The 16,299-nt window shown below is 40.2% G+C and overlaps 2 protein-coding genes across 7 annotated transcripts in view; one reads left to right on the top strand and one right to left on the bottom strand.

Moving 5' to 3' along the window:
• Window positions 1–22: 22 nt before the first annotated feature.
• Window positions 23–10,353, bottom strand: prmt9 (protein arginine methyltransferase 9). The gene is made up of 13 exons (XM_038713131.1): window positions 10,003–10,353; window positions 9,265–9,463; window positions 8,962–9,110; window positions 8,589–8,825; window positions 8,216–8,383; window positions 7,991–8,093; window positions 7,417–7,526; window positions 7,013–7,205; window positions 6,010–6,193; window positions 3,808–4,501; window positions 3,532–3,685; window positions 1,272–1,394; window positions 23–664 (listed from the first exon to the last, which is right to left on the bottom strand). Exons 2-13 carry the CDS (start codon window positions 9,460–9,462, stop codon window positions 422–424), a joined length of 2,556 nt encoding a protein of 851 aa, XP_038569059.1. The 5' UTR covers window position 9,463; window positions 10,003–10,353; the 3' UTR covers window positions 23–421.
• Window positions 10,354–12,140: 1,787 nt separating this feature from the next.
• The window catches only part of arhgap10 (Rho GTPase activating protein 10), a 55,583-nt gene continuing 51,424 nt past the window's right edge, over window positions 12,141–16,299 (top strand). For 3 of the 6 annotated variants that reach the window (XM_038713127.1, XM_038713125.1, XM_038713128.1), the window contains exon 1: window positions 12,141–12,704. In XM_038713127.1, coding sequence (XP_038569055.1) covers window positions 12,551–12,704 — 154 coding nt within the window. In that variant the 5' untranslated portion in view covers window positions 12,141–12,550. The remainder of the gene's footprint in view (window positions 12,705–16,299) is intronic. The other 3 variants (XM_038713130.1, XM_038713129.1, XM_038713126.1) reach the window with 1 other exon arrangement.

The following is a 16,299-nucleotide window of genomic DNA, read 5'->3' as shown; positions in this document are numbered from 1 at the left end:
TTATTGAGGTGTCACATTGAAGGTTGTTTTTTTTTTAATTGACACAGACAACTTCACAAAAACAACTGTGCTCATAATCAAGGGACATCTATAATATATATATATATACACTCATATTATAAGTACAAATTATAAATGTGCTATGATCTTACAGCACAGTTTAGAAATAAACACCTGAAGGTTCATTGTTACAAATTCTTTATGATGGTGATTCCAACTGGTACAACGGTGTAGGTCATGCAGGCTTCTGCTAAATCTCAAAATAGAGACCCATTGTGTGTTTGGGAGTACATTTATGAAAAATGACACAGGAGAAGATAAATCTTTACAAAGATACCAGAAAAGGGAATGTGTCAATGGCCTCTATTTGATTGAGGCATAAAATACATAGAAATGAAAGTAGTTGCAAGGGACTACGAGATTATTGCTCCATTGGCCCGAGTACATTCTCTATATGGGCTGATATGGAGATGGTGCTTTTGTGAAGCTTCACAGCGAGGCGGACCCAGTCTCCGGCTTGTACCTCCAGGGGCTGCTGCAGCACGGCAGCCGCCTGCTTCCAGTGAGAGTTCTGGCTGAGGGTGCTGACACTGATCTCCTGGTCCAGGTAGATGTGGTACCAGAAGGGAACTGCAGTTATTTTGCCTGCAGACGTAGCCTGGACCTGCGAATGAGAACATACAGATGAACAGTCATCTGCGAATATACTGGGCTTGATACCAATTACCTATGAATCCTATGTTTTGCACCTGTTAGTTTAAAAATAATATATGATGCATGCATAAAAAAATTTAATAAATTCATTTTTTTAAATTCTTCACAGTTCTACTCTGACCAAAATGTTTCAGTTTTCACATTTAATATTTATGAGCATTGGGGAAATAGCGAGGGGATCAATTCAAATTGCACCTTGTGTTAGATACTGTCTGAATGTTTTAAGAATCTTGCAGAGATGAAAACTAAAACATTTCAAAAGTTTCTCTTGAAATTCAAACAGTGGATTTGTGCTGAATTTACATAGGACCAAAAGAAAGGTAAAGTAGAAAAGGGAGTTTTGGGTACACGGTCTTAGTAAGTATGAGTCATTTCTAGGTTGTTGGTGAAATATGTTTATGTACCAGAAAGTAGCTCAGGATTTTTTTTTTTGTATTGTGAATTCAAGTTTCGGCAGTACAGTATGGTTCTAGCACAGCACTTGTAAAGACGTGACTTTTTAAAAGACAGTTTACTTATATTAATTGCAGTTGCTAGCAGTCGGTAGTATGTCTTACCTTTACTTCTCTGTTAGTGTAGTTTGCATTGGCATCCATAAGGTCAAGAACAAAGAGCTCCACAGACTCACTGAGGTGCCTGCACTCCAGTGTGGAGAAGTCCAGAAACACATGGACCGGTACCTAAAGGACATAAAAGATAAACACAATGTTAGTGAGGTAAGAGAATGGACTGTCTGGTGACAATATCAATAAGTACGTACATATTATGGAAACCCAGAAAAGACCAGGGAGGAAGAAAGACGGGGAAGTTAAGGCACACTGCTATGGTTACATGATTTTTACAAAAGCTTCAGAAAAAAAACCCCTAAGAAACAGCAGTATATTAAACATCCTGTAGCAGAGTCAGTGCAGTAAAAGCAGACTCATAGTTGCACTCCCTCACATATCCACATTAGGTGTTAATTTATAGTGTCAGTGCATAATCACTCAATCACTGATATTAATGCTTGGAAAGTAATCTTCCACCTCAAACTCAACAAAACAGGCCATAGCTGCAGGGCAGCAGACTTAAAAGTTGAGGGAGAAACCAAAGTGGCAGCACAGAAAGTGTCACTGTTTCCTTTACTGCAGAACAAAAGAATCTTTCCTCCTCCCTGTCACAGTCGTGTACACTTCAGAGCCCCACTGTTTGATGTGCTTGATGTAATGTGTGCTGATGGATTCAGGTAGGAATGTCTTGGGCCAAGCTGTGTGTTGTGTCTTGTGTGACAGTGCCCTCCACTGAGGGCTTCAAAGACAACATCTGTTAAAACAAACGACCGTCCCGTGTGGGGCCATGCAAAATTGGAGCACAAACAAGATGCTGGAAAAAATTTTTTTTATAATTTCCAGACCAAATAAAGAAGAAGAATTCAAAGGGATTTCGCAGCTTCTTTAATGCAGCTGGGAAGCACACATCAAAGACGAGTGCACAACAGAAAACAGTCCTGGACCTTCGTATTCCAAGTGAAATACCTTGTTCAACAAAAGACAACCCATACATGGTAGGAAACAAAACAACTGGATGTGGTCTGGCTGAAAGTAAGATCTGTTCGGAGAATAGTTTTTGTACCTTTATCATATTGCACTATATGTCAGAAATATTTAACAAAACCCATAGGCAACATCTTTTTGGCAAACTTTGAATGTGAATGATGCAAGCTTACAAACACAGCATAGTGTATGTGAAAAGCATCAGTATTGCATCAGGAACATGAGATTGACTTTTGCCTCAGTAACTTGAGACAGAATACAAGCTATGAGTGACCAGAGATATACTAAAGGAAGATTTTGCTACTTGGGTTATAAAGACTGAAGTTTCAGCTTGACAATATGGTTTTAGTGTACTTCAATCAGCTTCTTGTTCATTCTTGTTATTCTAGACCTGGAGCCCTTTGAGATGGACATTCATTTTTGAAAAGAGTGTGTTCTCCAAATTGAAAAGATATCCTTGTATTTGGTATATTAATATTACACCCAGAAAAGAGATCTGCAAGAATATTAATTGATATATAGTATATATAGTATATACACAATAAACTTCAGTGCTCCCTGGTGGATAAACTAAATCATCTTTGACATTTCTGTAGTGACATGCCAACATCGCCCCTGGCAAGACCAAACTTTGCACTGATGGGTTGGTTAGGGTTTACTTACTTACAAGCAGAGGTCAGAAATTTAAATAAGTGATATTTCACTAGAATGAAACCAGAAAACTCTCGATGTTCATCACAGTGGATGCAGGGCCCTGGCAGATGTAGCTGTGAGCCTCTTCAGCAGGGATGCCGTTGTTTGATTTTGATCAGATACTTGTGTGAACCAGTCACTGTCTGCACAGCTTAGATGTCCCTGTTGAAGCTGACCAAACTGTAGCAGTAAACATGTAGTGCAGCGCATATTATGCCATATTTTCAGGGACCGCCGAGTACATTTTTACCTGCCCAGCAAGACTTTAAAAAATGTTAAGTCATGTTTGAACAGCATGTGTGCATTGCTGTTCAACTATCTTTACACAATCTGCAGACCAGTGTGCAATCATATTTTCCTTTTTGCTTTGTTAACTATACTATGTGAAAATACTACAGAGAAGCATTTGACATTCCTTTGTTTTCAAATCCAAGATAAGAAAAACTGAAAAATACTAAAAAGGGGTCAGTGGCCATGGCTGAGCACTACAGCAAACCCCGTGGTTACCATTAGAGTAAAGATCTTTACATGCAAACTAAATAGCAGAAATAAGTTAACCTTGATATGTGGTAGCTTATGTAGGTGTACTTACAGTGAACTGGTTGATGAAGGGAGCAATATTGAATCCCAGTGTTGGCTCCTGACCCTGGACAGCGCTTTCCAGTAGCAACGTGTCGGACTCTACCAGCATACCATGCACCACGATCTTCTCTGGGAAAATACGCCCTCCGTCCTCCAACAGACACCTAGTATAGATCATAGGTATATATTTTAATCTAAAATATCTAAAAAATTAAAGTACGAAAATGATGATCAAAACAAAATGAGTGATCACAATATTTCTGTCCTCTGGCCGCTGCCCCCTTACCTGGCCAGTGAAGCTTTTTCCATCAACTTCTGTCTAATGAGACCACAAGTCTCTATACAGTCCAGAATGATGGCACTCCACAGCTTCTCTCTGGACGGCCTTTGCAGCATCCCCTGTTCATCCTCCGTGTGGTTGAGCCAGAACTCCAGATGCTGTTCTGGGATATTACTGGAGCGAGCCAGTCTCTTTAGGACTTCCTGTTGCTTCTTCTTTTCCACAGAGCTGTATGCTTTTACATGACCATGGCTGGCAGCGATGAGGGAGAGCAAAGAGAAGCCCTCCGATACATCGAGGACATAGAGCAGGTCACTGGAGGGTGTGGAGTCAGACTTAATACCTGATCCCTGCTCTTGTTTTTGACTTTTAATCTTCAGATAGGAGATGAGCTTGGCCAGTGCACTGCAAAAACTCTGATGGTAATCCTCATTGTTCAGGAGCGCAATTTCTGAACATTCCAGCATGCAGAAGTCTTTAGTTTGAGTCTGATCAGTCTGAAGGCATGCTAGTGCACTGCACAGTTCCGCCTCTGGGTTTGGATTTGAAATGGGGTTTCCAGAGTACTGTAAACCTTGCGGACGCTTGTCTAGACGGATTTCATGCCCATCTCTCAGCACAGCGACACTGCAGAGCCTCAGGAAGGCATCTCGGCAGGAGACTTCAACAATCAGCTCGTCTTGAGGTTTCAGGAGAAAACCTGGAAAGAGACAAAAGAAGAAACCCCTGACTTCCTAATTACACTAACGCTGTGCAAACCAAATGTAATGTAGCACAGAGTGCAGTGAAAGTGAAAACAAGTACTGAAAATGGCATAGGTCAGATTTTTAATATCGTTTACTCCTCTTTTAATCAGAGAGTTCCTGATTTAAGTCTAAATTTTGCCAGTTTTGTTTTAGGTTAAGTCCAAGGTTCTTTGACTGCTTGTGCTTAGACAACATTTAAAACAATTCAGTATGAGACCTACAGTACAGGAATTCAGCTAAAGGCTTTATCTACGCCTGCTGTTAAAAACAACTTACAAAACACCTGAAATGACAAACAGAAAGGGAAACATAAATACAGATAAACAATAACATTAATTTTTTAAAAGATAAAGATAAAGGGTGTTGTATGATATACAGACTGTGAAGTATAAATTTGACTTGACTTGACAAGGAACAAGGAAGACTGAAATGTTAAAAGGTTGAAGAAAAAAAAAAAAGTCAATAAAAAAAAAGCAGGAAAGGGAGAGCAAGCCCAACAGAGAAATGAGATTCAGGGGACCGTGTGTGTGTGTGGTGTGTGTGTGGGGGGGGGGGGGGGGGGGGGGGGTAGGCACAGATATTCCTACAGGAATAACATCTGTTCATGTCTCCATGTCAGTGCGTGGCTCATCAGAGGCATTTGGGAAAAATGCATATTTATTGCCTATAAGAATTTCATGAACACTAAAGGGTGTCACAGGCGATCATGGCGCACACGTCACAGCGGCCGGGAAACGGATGTCGGTGATCACCGGGAAAGGTGGCGGCTCCCTTGACGCTGTCTTCCCCAATTAGGAGTGCAGTGAAATGCTGTTGAGCCCTGTCTGAAAGATGATGTACTGCAATGCCAACTGGAACGTGTCACCTCATGTCAGCATCTATTAAGTTCACAGTGGCATGGCATAACACCAAAGTAAAGAATACACTGTGCTCTTAGGGACATTTGGCACTCTTTAAAAATTCATTGTTACTTAATTTAAACTTTTCACAGTCACTGTCAGTTGAAGTATGATGCTTAACAAATATAAATTTTACTTTGGTATTATAGCTTTATTGCAAGCCTATAAAATGTGTATATATTAATTTGGACTCCAGTGAGGATAAAAAAGTAATGAAGTGTCAGGGAGCTAAATCTTTATGTACTATCATCCTGTCATTATAGTAAATTATTCTCACTATTTCCACACGGAGATCAAACACCGCCCTCCTCTGATGTAACATGGAAACAAATCAAAGTACAGAATATAAGCGGAGGAAAAAAAATACTGCAAAATAACTATAACTATAGTGAACATGCTGAATTCATGAGAATTTTAAACTAGCGACAATTAAAAAGACAATGCCCTGGACACACTGGAACAAATGGACAATGTTGATTAAACTGAAACCAGTGCAAATCAGTGTGAAATACTTTTGCCCAACATCCACCATGGTGTCTCCCTGTTTTTCTACTGAATCTTACCCTTGGTGTTGTGGACAGGGTAGATGGCTTGCTCCCAGCAGGTGTCCTCCTGGGGTCCAGTAGACAGACTGCTCTCCTCATCCAGATGGAGCTGGAACCAAACAGCCAGAGCATCCAGTTCCCCCTCCTGAGTGACAGGCAGGCGGATCTGCTGAACCTCCCTGGTGCTCAGCCCCTCAAGTTCCTACGGGTTACCAACAGTTCATGAAGAAACAACTGACCACAAAATCCTCAATGAATCCCTGTACTTTATATGTTAAAGTGAAATGGGAGAGAGTTCACAATTATTTTTGTTTTTAAATCAATTTGAGGCTAATGTGGAGCATATGCCTGAGTACTACATAACCAAATGCACTACAATGCAGTGCTCTTAAGTCCAAGTATCACTCCGCCATAGTGAGTTTGCCGCATTGATTCCTGACATATTATCTTGGCTCTGTCGTCAGGCAAAGTTTGTCTGTAAGTCCCAGCTGCACATGTGTGGAGAAATGTTCTTAGTGATGAATATCAACAAAAGATCCTATAGGTAATGTATGGCAGAAAAACACCATCTCCCTTAAAAATGACATGCTACATCTCAAGGGGCTATCCCTTCATTAAATAAAATATTCCTGTCTGCCAGGTGTGCACTCGGAGCTACTAAATCTGACAACAATCCCCAGAGGCCCATAGCTAAATAATAAGTGCCCACTGATGTGCAATATTCCAACCTGGGAGTCAGCCAATGTGTTAGTTTCATGGGACCAGTAGACATATGGTCAAATTAATTAATTATTTTTTCTCAGAGTTACATTATTCTCAAGCAGCAAATACCAGACACAAAGAAAATGCAACAGTCAAAACACATTAAATTGGTAGTAGCTAAATTCATTCCTTTCATCATTAGAAGCTGTATTTTAAGCAGATGATACATTAGTAGGGTCCATACATTTGAGGGTACATCATTTCTGAATGTAGCCCACACAGTTTATCAGCATCTGTTGTCTCCCCCATTTCTGCTAACCTGCATGTTGTTGAAATCTATGTTGAGGGCTGTGAATGGCTCCGTGAGAGTTTTATATCCCCCTGGCAGTCTGCTCAGCCTCTCTGTAGTGTAAGGCTCCATGGAGTCATCCGGCTCAGAGCTGCAGCTCACTGGGCTGCGGAGCTCCCCGGCTGCAGCCATGGACAGACTGCCCACCTCTGACACACAGAGCCTGCGAGAAAAACAAACAATCGATCTAATGATAGGTCCAGACGCCTCGTGCTGCTGCTTCAAAAAGCACCACCTTCTGTTTGTCTCCAAACTATTTCTAAAGGACTAAGAATGTAACAACTGGGTGGACAGCAATTTGTTCTTTTGTTCTGGTAGTTCAATACAGGAACATATTTTATCTTACAGGGATTCAGATGGACTCCAGGGCCTACCTGTGATGCCTGCGGATCTCGAGGGACTCAACAGCCATACCAAACACAGTGGCTCTGGCAGGGATGACCCGTCCGGTCGCAGACTGTTCCTGGAATTCATTCTCACCTCTCTTTGGGACAAGAAACATGTGCTTTTAATGAAACTACACATTAAGCCCCTAATTAAGTCACTAACACAACATGTAAGTTAACTGGATGCATTTACCATTCACCTGGTACACTATTTTCCAGTTACTGCATATGCTGAAATGAGGACGTTCAAAAAAATAACCTTCTGTAGAACTTAAGACATGTTTTGACTTTACGGTGGGTTGACAAGAAGCACCCTAAAGCCATTGTTAATTTTGTTCTCTGTGAGGCTAAAACATTTCATTGCCTGGCATTTGAGTCCACCAAGCCCACACCCTGAATTGTGACACAACTCCTTGTGTTTTTCAAAGATTTTCAACCCTGTATGTCGGCGGCAAACAGCAATAGATTTTTGGTGCCGAGAACTCACTGAAGCATTAATATTGCACTGTTGCAACTGGAGAACAAAGTTCTGTTTCCTGTTTGTGTTAATATTTAAAGTTACCTGTGGAGGCAGCAGGAGGTGGTGCCAGGCATGAATGAGACTCTCTATGATGCCCTCTCCAAACAATCCTGCGTCAACCGTCTCTGTCACCACCAAGGACACCCTAAGGAAAACAAAACATTGAATGGAAAAGCATGATTAACACAACTCAACTCTAAACAAGAGATGTCAGGTTTCATGCTTATACTATCAATGTAAAATGGTTTCGGTTTCATATGTAAATACCTGTGTGGGATGTCCTTTGGCACTTCCATCTCCAGAGATTTCATATGGAGGATCTTGATTTTACCATCCATTCCATTAGCGGTCACCACCTCACAGGCCAGTTCATACATCGTCTTTGACAGTTCACAGGCATACACCTCAGCAGCCCCTGCCTTCTTAGCACACATACTTAACAGAGAGAACCAGGAAATGAAAACAATAATACCCACGCATTAAAACACAGGTCCTATTCTAGCTGCAGGCAAACTTAAGATAAACTTAAGTATGTGGGTTTGGATTGACAAGGATCGAGTGCCAACTCAAATAAACGAAAACTCCGTAGTAACCTAAACAATTAAAAAAGGTTTCCAAATTGTCACAGAAAATATCTCACCCAAGGATCCCAGTGCCAGTACCTATGTCAAGTACAGTGTTGCAGCCGCTCTGAACGGCCTTCTGAATGGCTTGCTGGTACTTCCGGTTCCTCCCATGGTCGTTGAGCATTAAGAAATGCCAGCGCTCCACTAGCCAGTTGGCCACACGGTAGAAGTTCTCCCTGGCTTCTGGATAGTCTGGTCTCACCTTCAAGGCTTTATGGAAATGACCTGCGGCTTCGTCTCTAAAGCCCATTCTGGATAAGAAAAGGAGTCAAAAACAGTATTAGAACATAATTCACCTAAATAATGCATTAAGCCCTATGATTGCGGGAGTGGTGACGCATTATAAGAACAAATTTATATATTTGGTTGCGCAGATGGGGATAATACCTGAACAGGTGTTCACCCATGCTGTTCAGAATAACCTCATCAGCAGGAAACAGCTCCAGCGCTTGTTCATAACAGTCAAAGAGGTCTTGAATCCGGCCCACAGAGTCCAGCTCTTCTGCCCATTTGGAGAGAGTGAATCTGAAGGACTCCTAAAAAAGGGATACGTCACAAAACAGAGTTCCAAAACTGAACATCTTTCAAATCTGCAACAGTAAAAACTGGCTGGTTGACATGTAGGTGCGCACAGTGTTTTGCAGTGGCTGTACGCAAACAGGTTTTCAGAGTAGTGTAAGTAGTCATTACCTTCGCAAAGTCCTTAAACGCAGGCGCAAGGTTGAGGACAAGCAGGTAGTGCACAAACGCAGTTCCATAATCTTGGTTGAACAGGCACTGCTGGGCACTTTCTAGTGAACTAGAGACCAGCTCGTTCCTGGCCGAGTCCTCTCTGCGTCGCCTCCGGGACCTCCTCCCGTGCTTCGGCCTAGCACTGGCATTAGGCATCCTTGCAAAAAAAGGAGAGTGGAGAGTCTATTATGAAATGAGAATGTCTGATAATACAACAAACATATTAATGCTACTTTAATACAATAAGGTTCCACATATATGACACTGTTCTGTACGGCTCATTGACTAAGGAAGCCCATTTCTGCCAGGAAAACACAATTAAATGTCATACAAGTTATTTTTTGTATTTCTTAATCAAAATGTTTAATGTATAACAGGTCCAAACTTTGATTTACTAATTAAAGTAACACAGTCGAAATTATGAAACAATGAAAAAATAATGAGTAGATGTTAGGGGATCTCTTGTTTTTTTGTCATTCCAAAATATGAGCTAATCCAGTTTTTGCTTCCTGGAAATGGGCCATCATACATGCCAAAACCTTGTAAATTCAAAATAATTATCCTAATAACTTCAACACAAACTGAAAATATTTTACATAAGTAAGCTAACTTAAGTTAATAAAAACATTAACAAAGAAACTTTAAGCAAATTGCTAAGTAGTTTACAGGCATTATTGACAATTTATGTTGACTTACTGTATGTTTTTTTTTTTAAGATTACAGGCTGTAGTAACGTTATGGGATTGACTTTCACGGAAAGATCACTGCTTTCTTGGTAACGTTAAGGTGGCGTTGCTAATGTTGCAAACACGCCAACATTAACGTTACGGTTACGTCCAAAAAGTCGTTAGCATCATTCTTCTGGCAGCAGCCTAACGTTAGATAAAAGCTGGTCTGACAGTAGCTACTAGAGCTTAGCTTCATGTCCAAAAAAATTACCGTATCTGTTTATATTCGCGTTCAAACTGCAAGACGTTAATTAAAACTGTAAATCACATTTCTGCTGCCGTTAAACAAGAAACGTGCCCGTGCGCTAAACAGCTCGGAAAGAAACATGTAACGACACATGGTTCCAGGGGCGCACTTATAATCAAGTTTATTACATTTATGATTTAAAGTAACAAGCAGGACCTATTAGTCACAGAGAGCAAGGTGAATAATACTAACCGTGTTTATTTACAAATTACGCTACAGTAAATGTCACCGCCTCAGATTTGCCTCTGATGTAACCAATTAAACCTGAAGCACAGCCAAAGATTACAAAAGATCAAGATAGATCCCATGCGCAAAAACCACTACGGTTAAACATGAAAGAAGCGTTCTTATGTCTTGCGTGTGTTATTCTAGTGGGTTAAACCCTTTAGTACTAATTCTTTTCTTACACTTGTCCATTCCCAAATGACCCATTGACATTGCTTTACATTGTGATTTTTTCTGTGCATGCACAGGAGGTGGCTAATGGCACCTTGTCGCCATGGGGGTTGAAGACTATGCAGGAGCTTAAGCACTTAACCTTCATAGGCTTATATTCAGCACTTGGCTTCTGGTGTAGGCTACTTGATGGTTTATCTTGTTTGTTGACCTTGCTGCCTAGGCACTTAAGGATCCATATGGGCAGTGACTCACAGATATTCCTGTAAGGCCCTTTAGCTGTACAGTTTTATTAACATGTTGTGGGTTGTCTACTATATTAGGACATTATGGTAATCAGTTACTGTAGTTACTGAAAACTGCAGATTTGAGCTTTGTTGTAATGTGATCATTTGTTCTTCCATCTGCTTCTCCACCACTTTTCACTGCTCTTGCTACTGCACTGCAGCAGAAAATTCACTTTCGAATTGTTGTTTTGAGAGCCTCTGCTTCTCTGTTGTATTCACCTTGCCTTGTTGTAAGCCTTTGCTGTCGCAGTCCTGGACAATGGTCGGCCCATTTCGCTTCCCTTCCGTATTTTTTGTTTCACACTGCTTGTACAAACTCATGTAGTTATACTTTATCTTGTAATTATTTATCTTGTTCATAGTGGTTCTTTTATATTGCATGCATTACTGTATTATTATTACTTTTGTGAATTGTAATTAACATTTATGGTTTGCTTTGCATTCCAAGTGTTATCCCCACCATCCGGTTGACCCCAGTTAGCTTTCTAGAAGTGGTGGATGTGAACTAAGTACATTTACTCAATTACAGTAAATGCAATTTTGGGGTTCTTGTCTTGAGTATTTTTTCTTTTCTGCCACTCTATATGTCTACTTGACCCCATTTCAGAAGGAAATATTGTACTTTTCACTCCACTACATTTATCTGACAGCTGTATTAGTTACTTCGGGAAATTATGATTTTACATGCAAAACATATGATGAGTTTATATGCATCGTTATTGATTAAACGGCCTATAAAGTAGGTACAATTAGTACTACTTATACCAACTACAATGGTAATATGCTAATTATACTTTGATGATCAAATAATATAATAATAATAAAATCTTTTCACAGTCATTTTCTTTTTAATATGAAGTACTTTTTAATTGTAGCCTACTTAAGGTAATATTTTCAACCAAGGTGATTAGCATTTCCTTAACATATGCCTACTATTTTGAATGTAATTCTTTAACTTGTAATTAAATACTTTTAATCATTATGATATTGTTACTTTTACCTAAGTTAAAGATCCGAATACTTATTCCACCATTAATGACATCATTTGACTTACACAAAACCAAATCAGCGCTCCCGGTGCAGCGAAGCAAAGGCGGAAGTAGATATGACTAAACAATCTTCCAGAAGCTGCTTACTCTTTGGTAGAAGTTTGCTACACGCACACAGATGTCAAGAGTAGAGTTTCTCAATCTGTCACTTCGCTGGGTGGAGTGTTGTTTGATGGAGGAAGGAAAAATCGGATACAGGAACTCCATGACTTTCTGACAACTCCTGTGAACTGACTTCCGATGAATACTTCACCCGATAGCGTGTTGTTATCTTTTCACCGTTATACCTGTTAGCTACTCTTTGCGTTATCTTACAACTGTGGAACAACATCCGAGCGCCTGTGTCAGAAGTTAACATGCTAACCACCGCTAGCTGCTGCTACTTGACGTAGCTATGGTTCATCTGCTAGAAACTGCCAGCGAAAAGAGCGGTAGTTTGAGTGTCACGACTATTTTTTTTTTTTTTTAGCGACAAAGTGAGCGGCTTTTTGACCGATTTTGCCTTCTAGAAAACGAAGCTATCAAACTGTCACAGAAATGGGACTACACCCGCTGGAGTTTAGTGAGTGCTATCTGGACAGCCCCGGCTTCAGGGAGAAAATAAAGGCACACGAAGCAGAGCTGGACAAGACTAACAGATTTATCAAAGAACTGTACAAAGATGGGAAGAACCTCATCAATGCAACAAAGCGTAAGTTGATTTGAAGGCTTTTTAATTAGGTGACTTTATACTGTGAGAAAAGTTAAAAATAAATAAATAAATACATTTAACGTTACTTGTCCTGGGAAGGGGTCTTGGTGTGCAGTTTGCCAATGATTGTCGTTTCCATTTGGTTATGTTATGTAAAAAAGGGGAAACGGCTTGCTTAAGAGTTACAGCAAAGATTAAATAATTAAATAATATAAGAGGCTGTCTTTCTAATCTGTGTGAATATTTCTTTTTGAACAATTCTGTTTTATGGGGGACAGCTAGTCAATGTTATGAGCTGAACCAACAACCCTGAGCGCATTTAATGACCTCCTGCTCTATTTCCTCGCTGTCACACACACCTCAACTGAGTTCAAGTTATTAGATCGTTATCTCTCTGAACTCTAGTCTTGTGGGCTGGGCTTGTCTGTAAGGTGCCCAGTGCTTACAGCCAGACTACAACACACAGTCATCTGCTGTCAATATGCTTTGTTTAAAATACCTGTAGCTTCTTTATATAATGTTTTATAATTGTATTAAATCAAATTGCCCTGAAAGATGTCTTGCAAAATGGAGTATCACAATGTTAAAGTATTTTTAAAACGACCAGCCAGAAATGGCAAACTATTTTAGTCCTATGTGAATGCAATCTTTGAGACTAATATTCTTTAGTTCATCATATCGCTACTAATACCGTAGTGTCAAAGCTGTAGTGTTCACAGATAGGCTTTAGCAGCAGTGCCACAATTGTGCCTAACCTAAGTGCTTTTGGGGCTGGCACACATCAAGTTTTTCTGCTCTTCAACCCTCAGACAGACTAACTTCCTCGTGTTTTGTTTCTGTGCTGCTAGTTGGTCACAGGTATTCAGGTATGTTGCCTCATTTTGTCTTTAAGGCAGCCTAAATTCTTCATGGCACCGATCCAGCGAGGTCAAGCTTGAACAGCTCTTAGTTCATGCTGACTTCAAAGTGTCAAACAGTTCTAGTGGCACATTTACAGCTTGGATGCAATTTTATGTCGAAAAGGTCAAAACTCCAGCAAAAACATGTAGTATAAAGAACAGCCTTATTGTCAGAGATACATGTTTTGGCCTTCTTTAGGGTCTAGGCCACAAGCTGAAACTCGTTGGTCTTACAATTAAGTTGTTTTTTGATGCTACAAGTGTTGCTGGAGTTGTGACCTCTTCACACTTTTCCCCTTCTCCGTGCACCTTGGAAGTAGGTGAAGTATTGGCGTGTCATGAGGATATGATCATATTGTGTTGTCACTTTACAAGATTATGTAGACCAAATTAATGATTTTAAGCTAGTTAAAAATTATTATTTAAGTTAGTTTTACTCATTTTAGGAGTTTAGTCTGGTGTAATGAACAAGAGCAGAATACATTTTGATTGTACTGAACTTCGGAAAAATATTATATATTATTGTGACATTATTCATACATGCTGCAGCTTCAGTTTTAAAATTTTGCTTGGTTAGATTGAGCTCTGAGGACATTCCTGGTTTCTGGAGGGAATTGAAATCACTGACACTCCTAAATAAACACCTTGAAACAGCAGGTGCTCCGAGATTTAGTGGTCAAGTATATACTTGACATGGGGTCGATATGGTCACAAAGTAATGCTGAGGTATTCAAACGAAGCAGCAGCACGTCTGTGTCAAAGAAACCTGTGCACACCATCGCCAGCAAACTTTGTACTGTTGACACCAGGCCTCTTCTACAGATTCAGTCTGGTACTTACAGTAACATGAGAGGAACCCAGCATTGCCTAATGCTGCTGTAGCTCCGTCTGCTTCACGCTGTCGTCCTTTATTGTACATTACTCAACTGTAATACACTTACTTGTGATCTATTCTACCTGTTACCTTGAGTGAGTCTTGCTCTTCTCCTCTGACCTCTCTCACCATGGTGAATATTCCCCCAAAACTGCAACGTTCACATATTGTATACACTTTCAGTTGTACTAATTTGCATCAAAATGTCAGGGCAGTTATTTTTAAGTTAAGTTATCATACCGTGTGTTAAGCATTGTCTGAATAAAAATCTTTGCAACTTTCAGGTGAACTGTAATTGAGCGTCATGACCTTGTTCTGTCTTCTGTTTAATTTACCTGCTGTGACTTAGAGTTGAGAGTTTGCACATGCCTTTCTTCAGCCTTGGTTTTGGCAGCCACGCCGAGTTACCAGGCAGACTTCCACAGAACACTGTGGTGAACTCCGGTATTCACTGTTGCTCAAAGATGAGTTGATATTGATTCGCTGCTATGTTCGTGTAACCGGACACACGGTATCCCGTTTCAGGACATGTCACGTCTTGTATTTTATGCCTTTATATGACTGTGGCTAAACCATGCATCGCTTTTTTTATGTTGATTCTAAGTGTGTCCAACATAGTGACGTATAGATATCAAATTTCAAGTCTGTTAACCCTTATTAGGTCCGTGTTGCCTATGAGAATATGACAAGAAATAAGGAAGCTTGGTCATACACTGGGGAAAAGGCAAAGTCAGTTAAAGTTTCAGAGAGGAACTGGTGATCACGCTCTTTTGGTGCTGACATTAATGAAGTACTCTCAGCCTCAACCATTTTTGAGAATGTGGCCTGACCCTTCTTCCAGTGTCAAATTTGTCCGCATTCTTTAGATCACTGTAATTGTGAGGTGTTTCACTCCCCTTGCCGAAAGCAGTAGTAGAGCAACTTCAACATTATCCAACTGCAATAGCAAAATATTAAAACAATAATTCCCACTGCCTGGCTGTCTTGTTTTTTTTTTTTTTTTTTTTTTTTGCTGTTATCCAGATGTAAAAACAATACATGACTGTTTACAAAAGGTGGTTCCTAACTTGATATTTAATTTAAGGCGAGGATAATAAATCCAAACTGGGCTGAGTAGCTGTCAGCAGCACGTCTTTGAATGATAACACGCGTATTAAAGGTAGAGCCAAAAAAAATTAGTCGAGCATTAGAAAAATTTGTCAACCTCAATTTTAATATTTGATTCATCGTTTGAGTAATTTTAGGAAGGAAAGGGGAAAAAATGGCCAAAATGTGTTGGTTGTAGCCTCTCAAACATGATTTCCTGCTTTTCTTAGCCTTATTGCAAAGGTTTTTTTGGGGGTTTTGTTGTTGGAACAAAGGAGTCTCACAGCCTGGGGAAAGAAGTTGATCTGTGGAGTCTTGTGGTACGGCAGGGGAAACTTCTGTATCTCTTTGTAAGATGGAAGCAGGGTGAACAGGCTGTGGCTGGGGTGGACTGGCATCTCACCTCACCAATATCACTGATACTTCACTGATGCTAAGTTCCCAGTAGTTTTAGCCGTAGCTCAAGTTTAAATGAGTTATAAAGTAATAGCGCTGTTTATTTACACAGGGTGGAACTCAGTGCCAGCCTAACTGTTATTACTTTGACATTACTCTGATAATCTTCCCTCGTGAGAATGTGACCCTGTGGGTTTTTTTCTTTCTAAATCTGTCTTGTTTGTGGTTTGTAGCTTTGAAGTAGGTAGGGTAGATGAACCTTTGAGCTCAGACAGTGGTTTTTGATGAGTTGATTTGGGGAGGCTAAGCGGTTTAATCCTCTCTGTATATAATGGTCACT

The sequence above is a fragment of the Micropterus salmoides genome, unplaced genomic scaffold (genome assembly GCF_014851395.1).
Source record: "Micropterus salmoides isolate LMB-PRFRI ecotype aquatic unplaced genomic scaffold, ASM1485139v1 Ms_hic_scaffold_12, whole genome shotgun sequence".
In the NCBI taxonomy this organism is placed as follows: domain Eukaryota; kingdom Metazoa; phylum Chordata; class Actinopteri; order Centrarchiformes; family Centrarchidae; genus Micropterus; species Micropterus salmoides.
This window is presented reverse-complemented; position numbering and strand designations above follow the sequence as displayed.

Bases quoted from the DNA above. Each gene is read 5' to 3' on its own strand.
- prmt9 (XM_038713131.1), bottom strand. From the start codon at position 9,462: ATGCCTAATGCCAGTGCTAGGCCGAAGCACGGGAGGAGGTCCCGGAGG. The intron at 8,826-8,961 runs GTATTATCCCCA...TTTCTTATCCAG, and splicing joins ATGGGTGAACACCTGTTCAG to AATGGGCTTTAGAGACGAAG. The intron at 7,206-7,416 runs GTAGGCCCTGGA...TTTTTCTCGCAG, and splicing joins GAGATCCGCAGGCATCACAG to GCTCTGTGTGTCAGAGGTGG.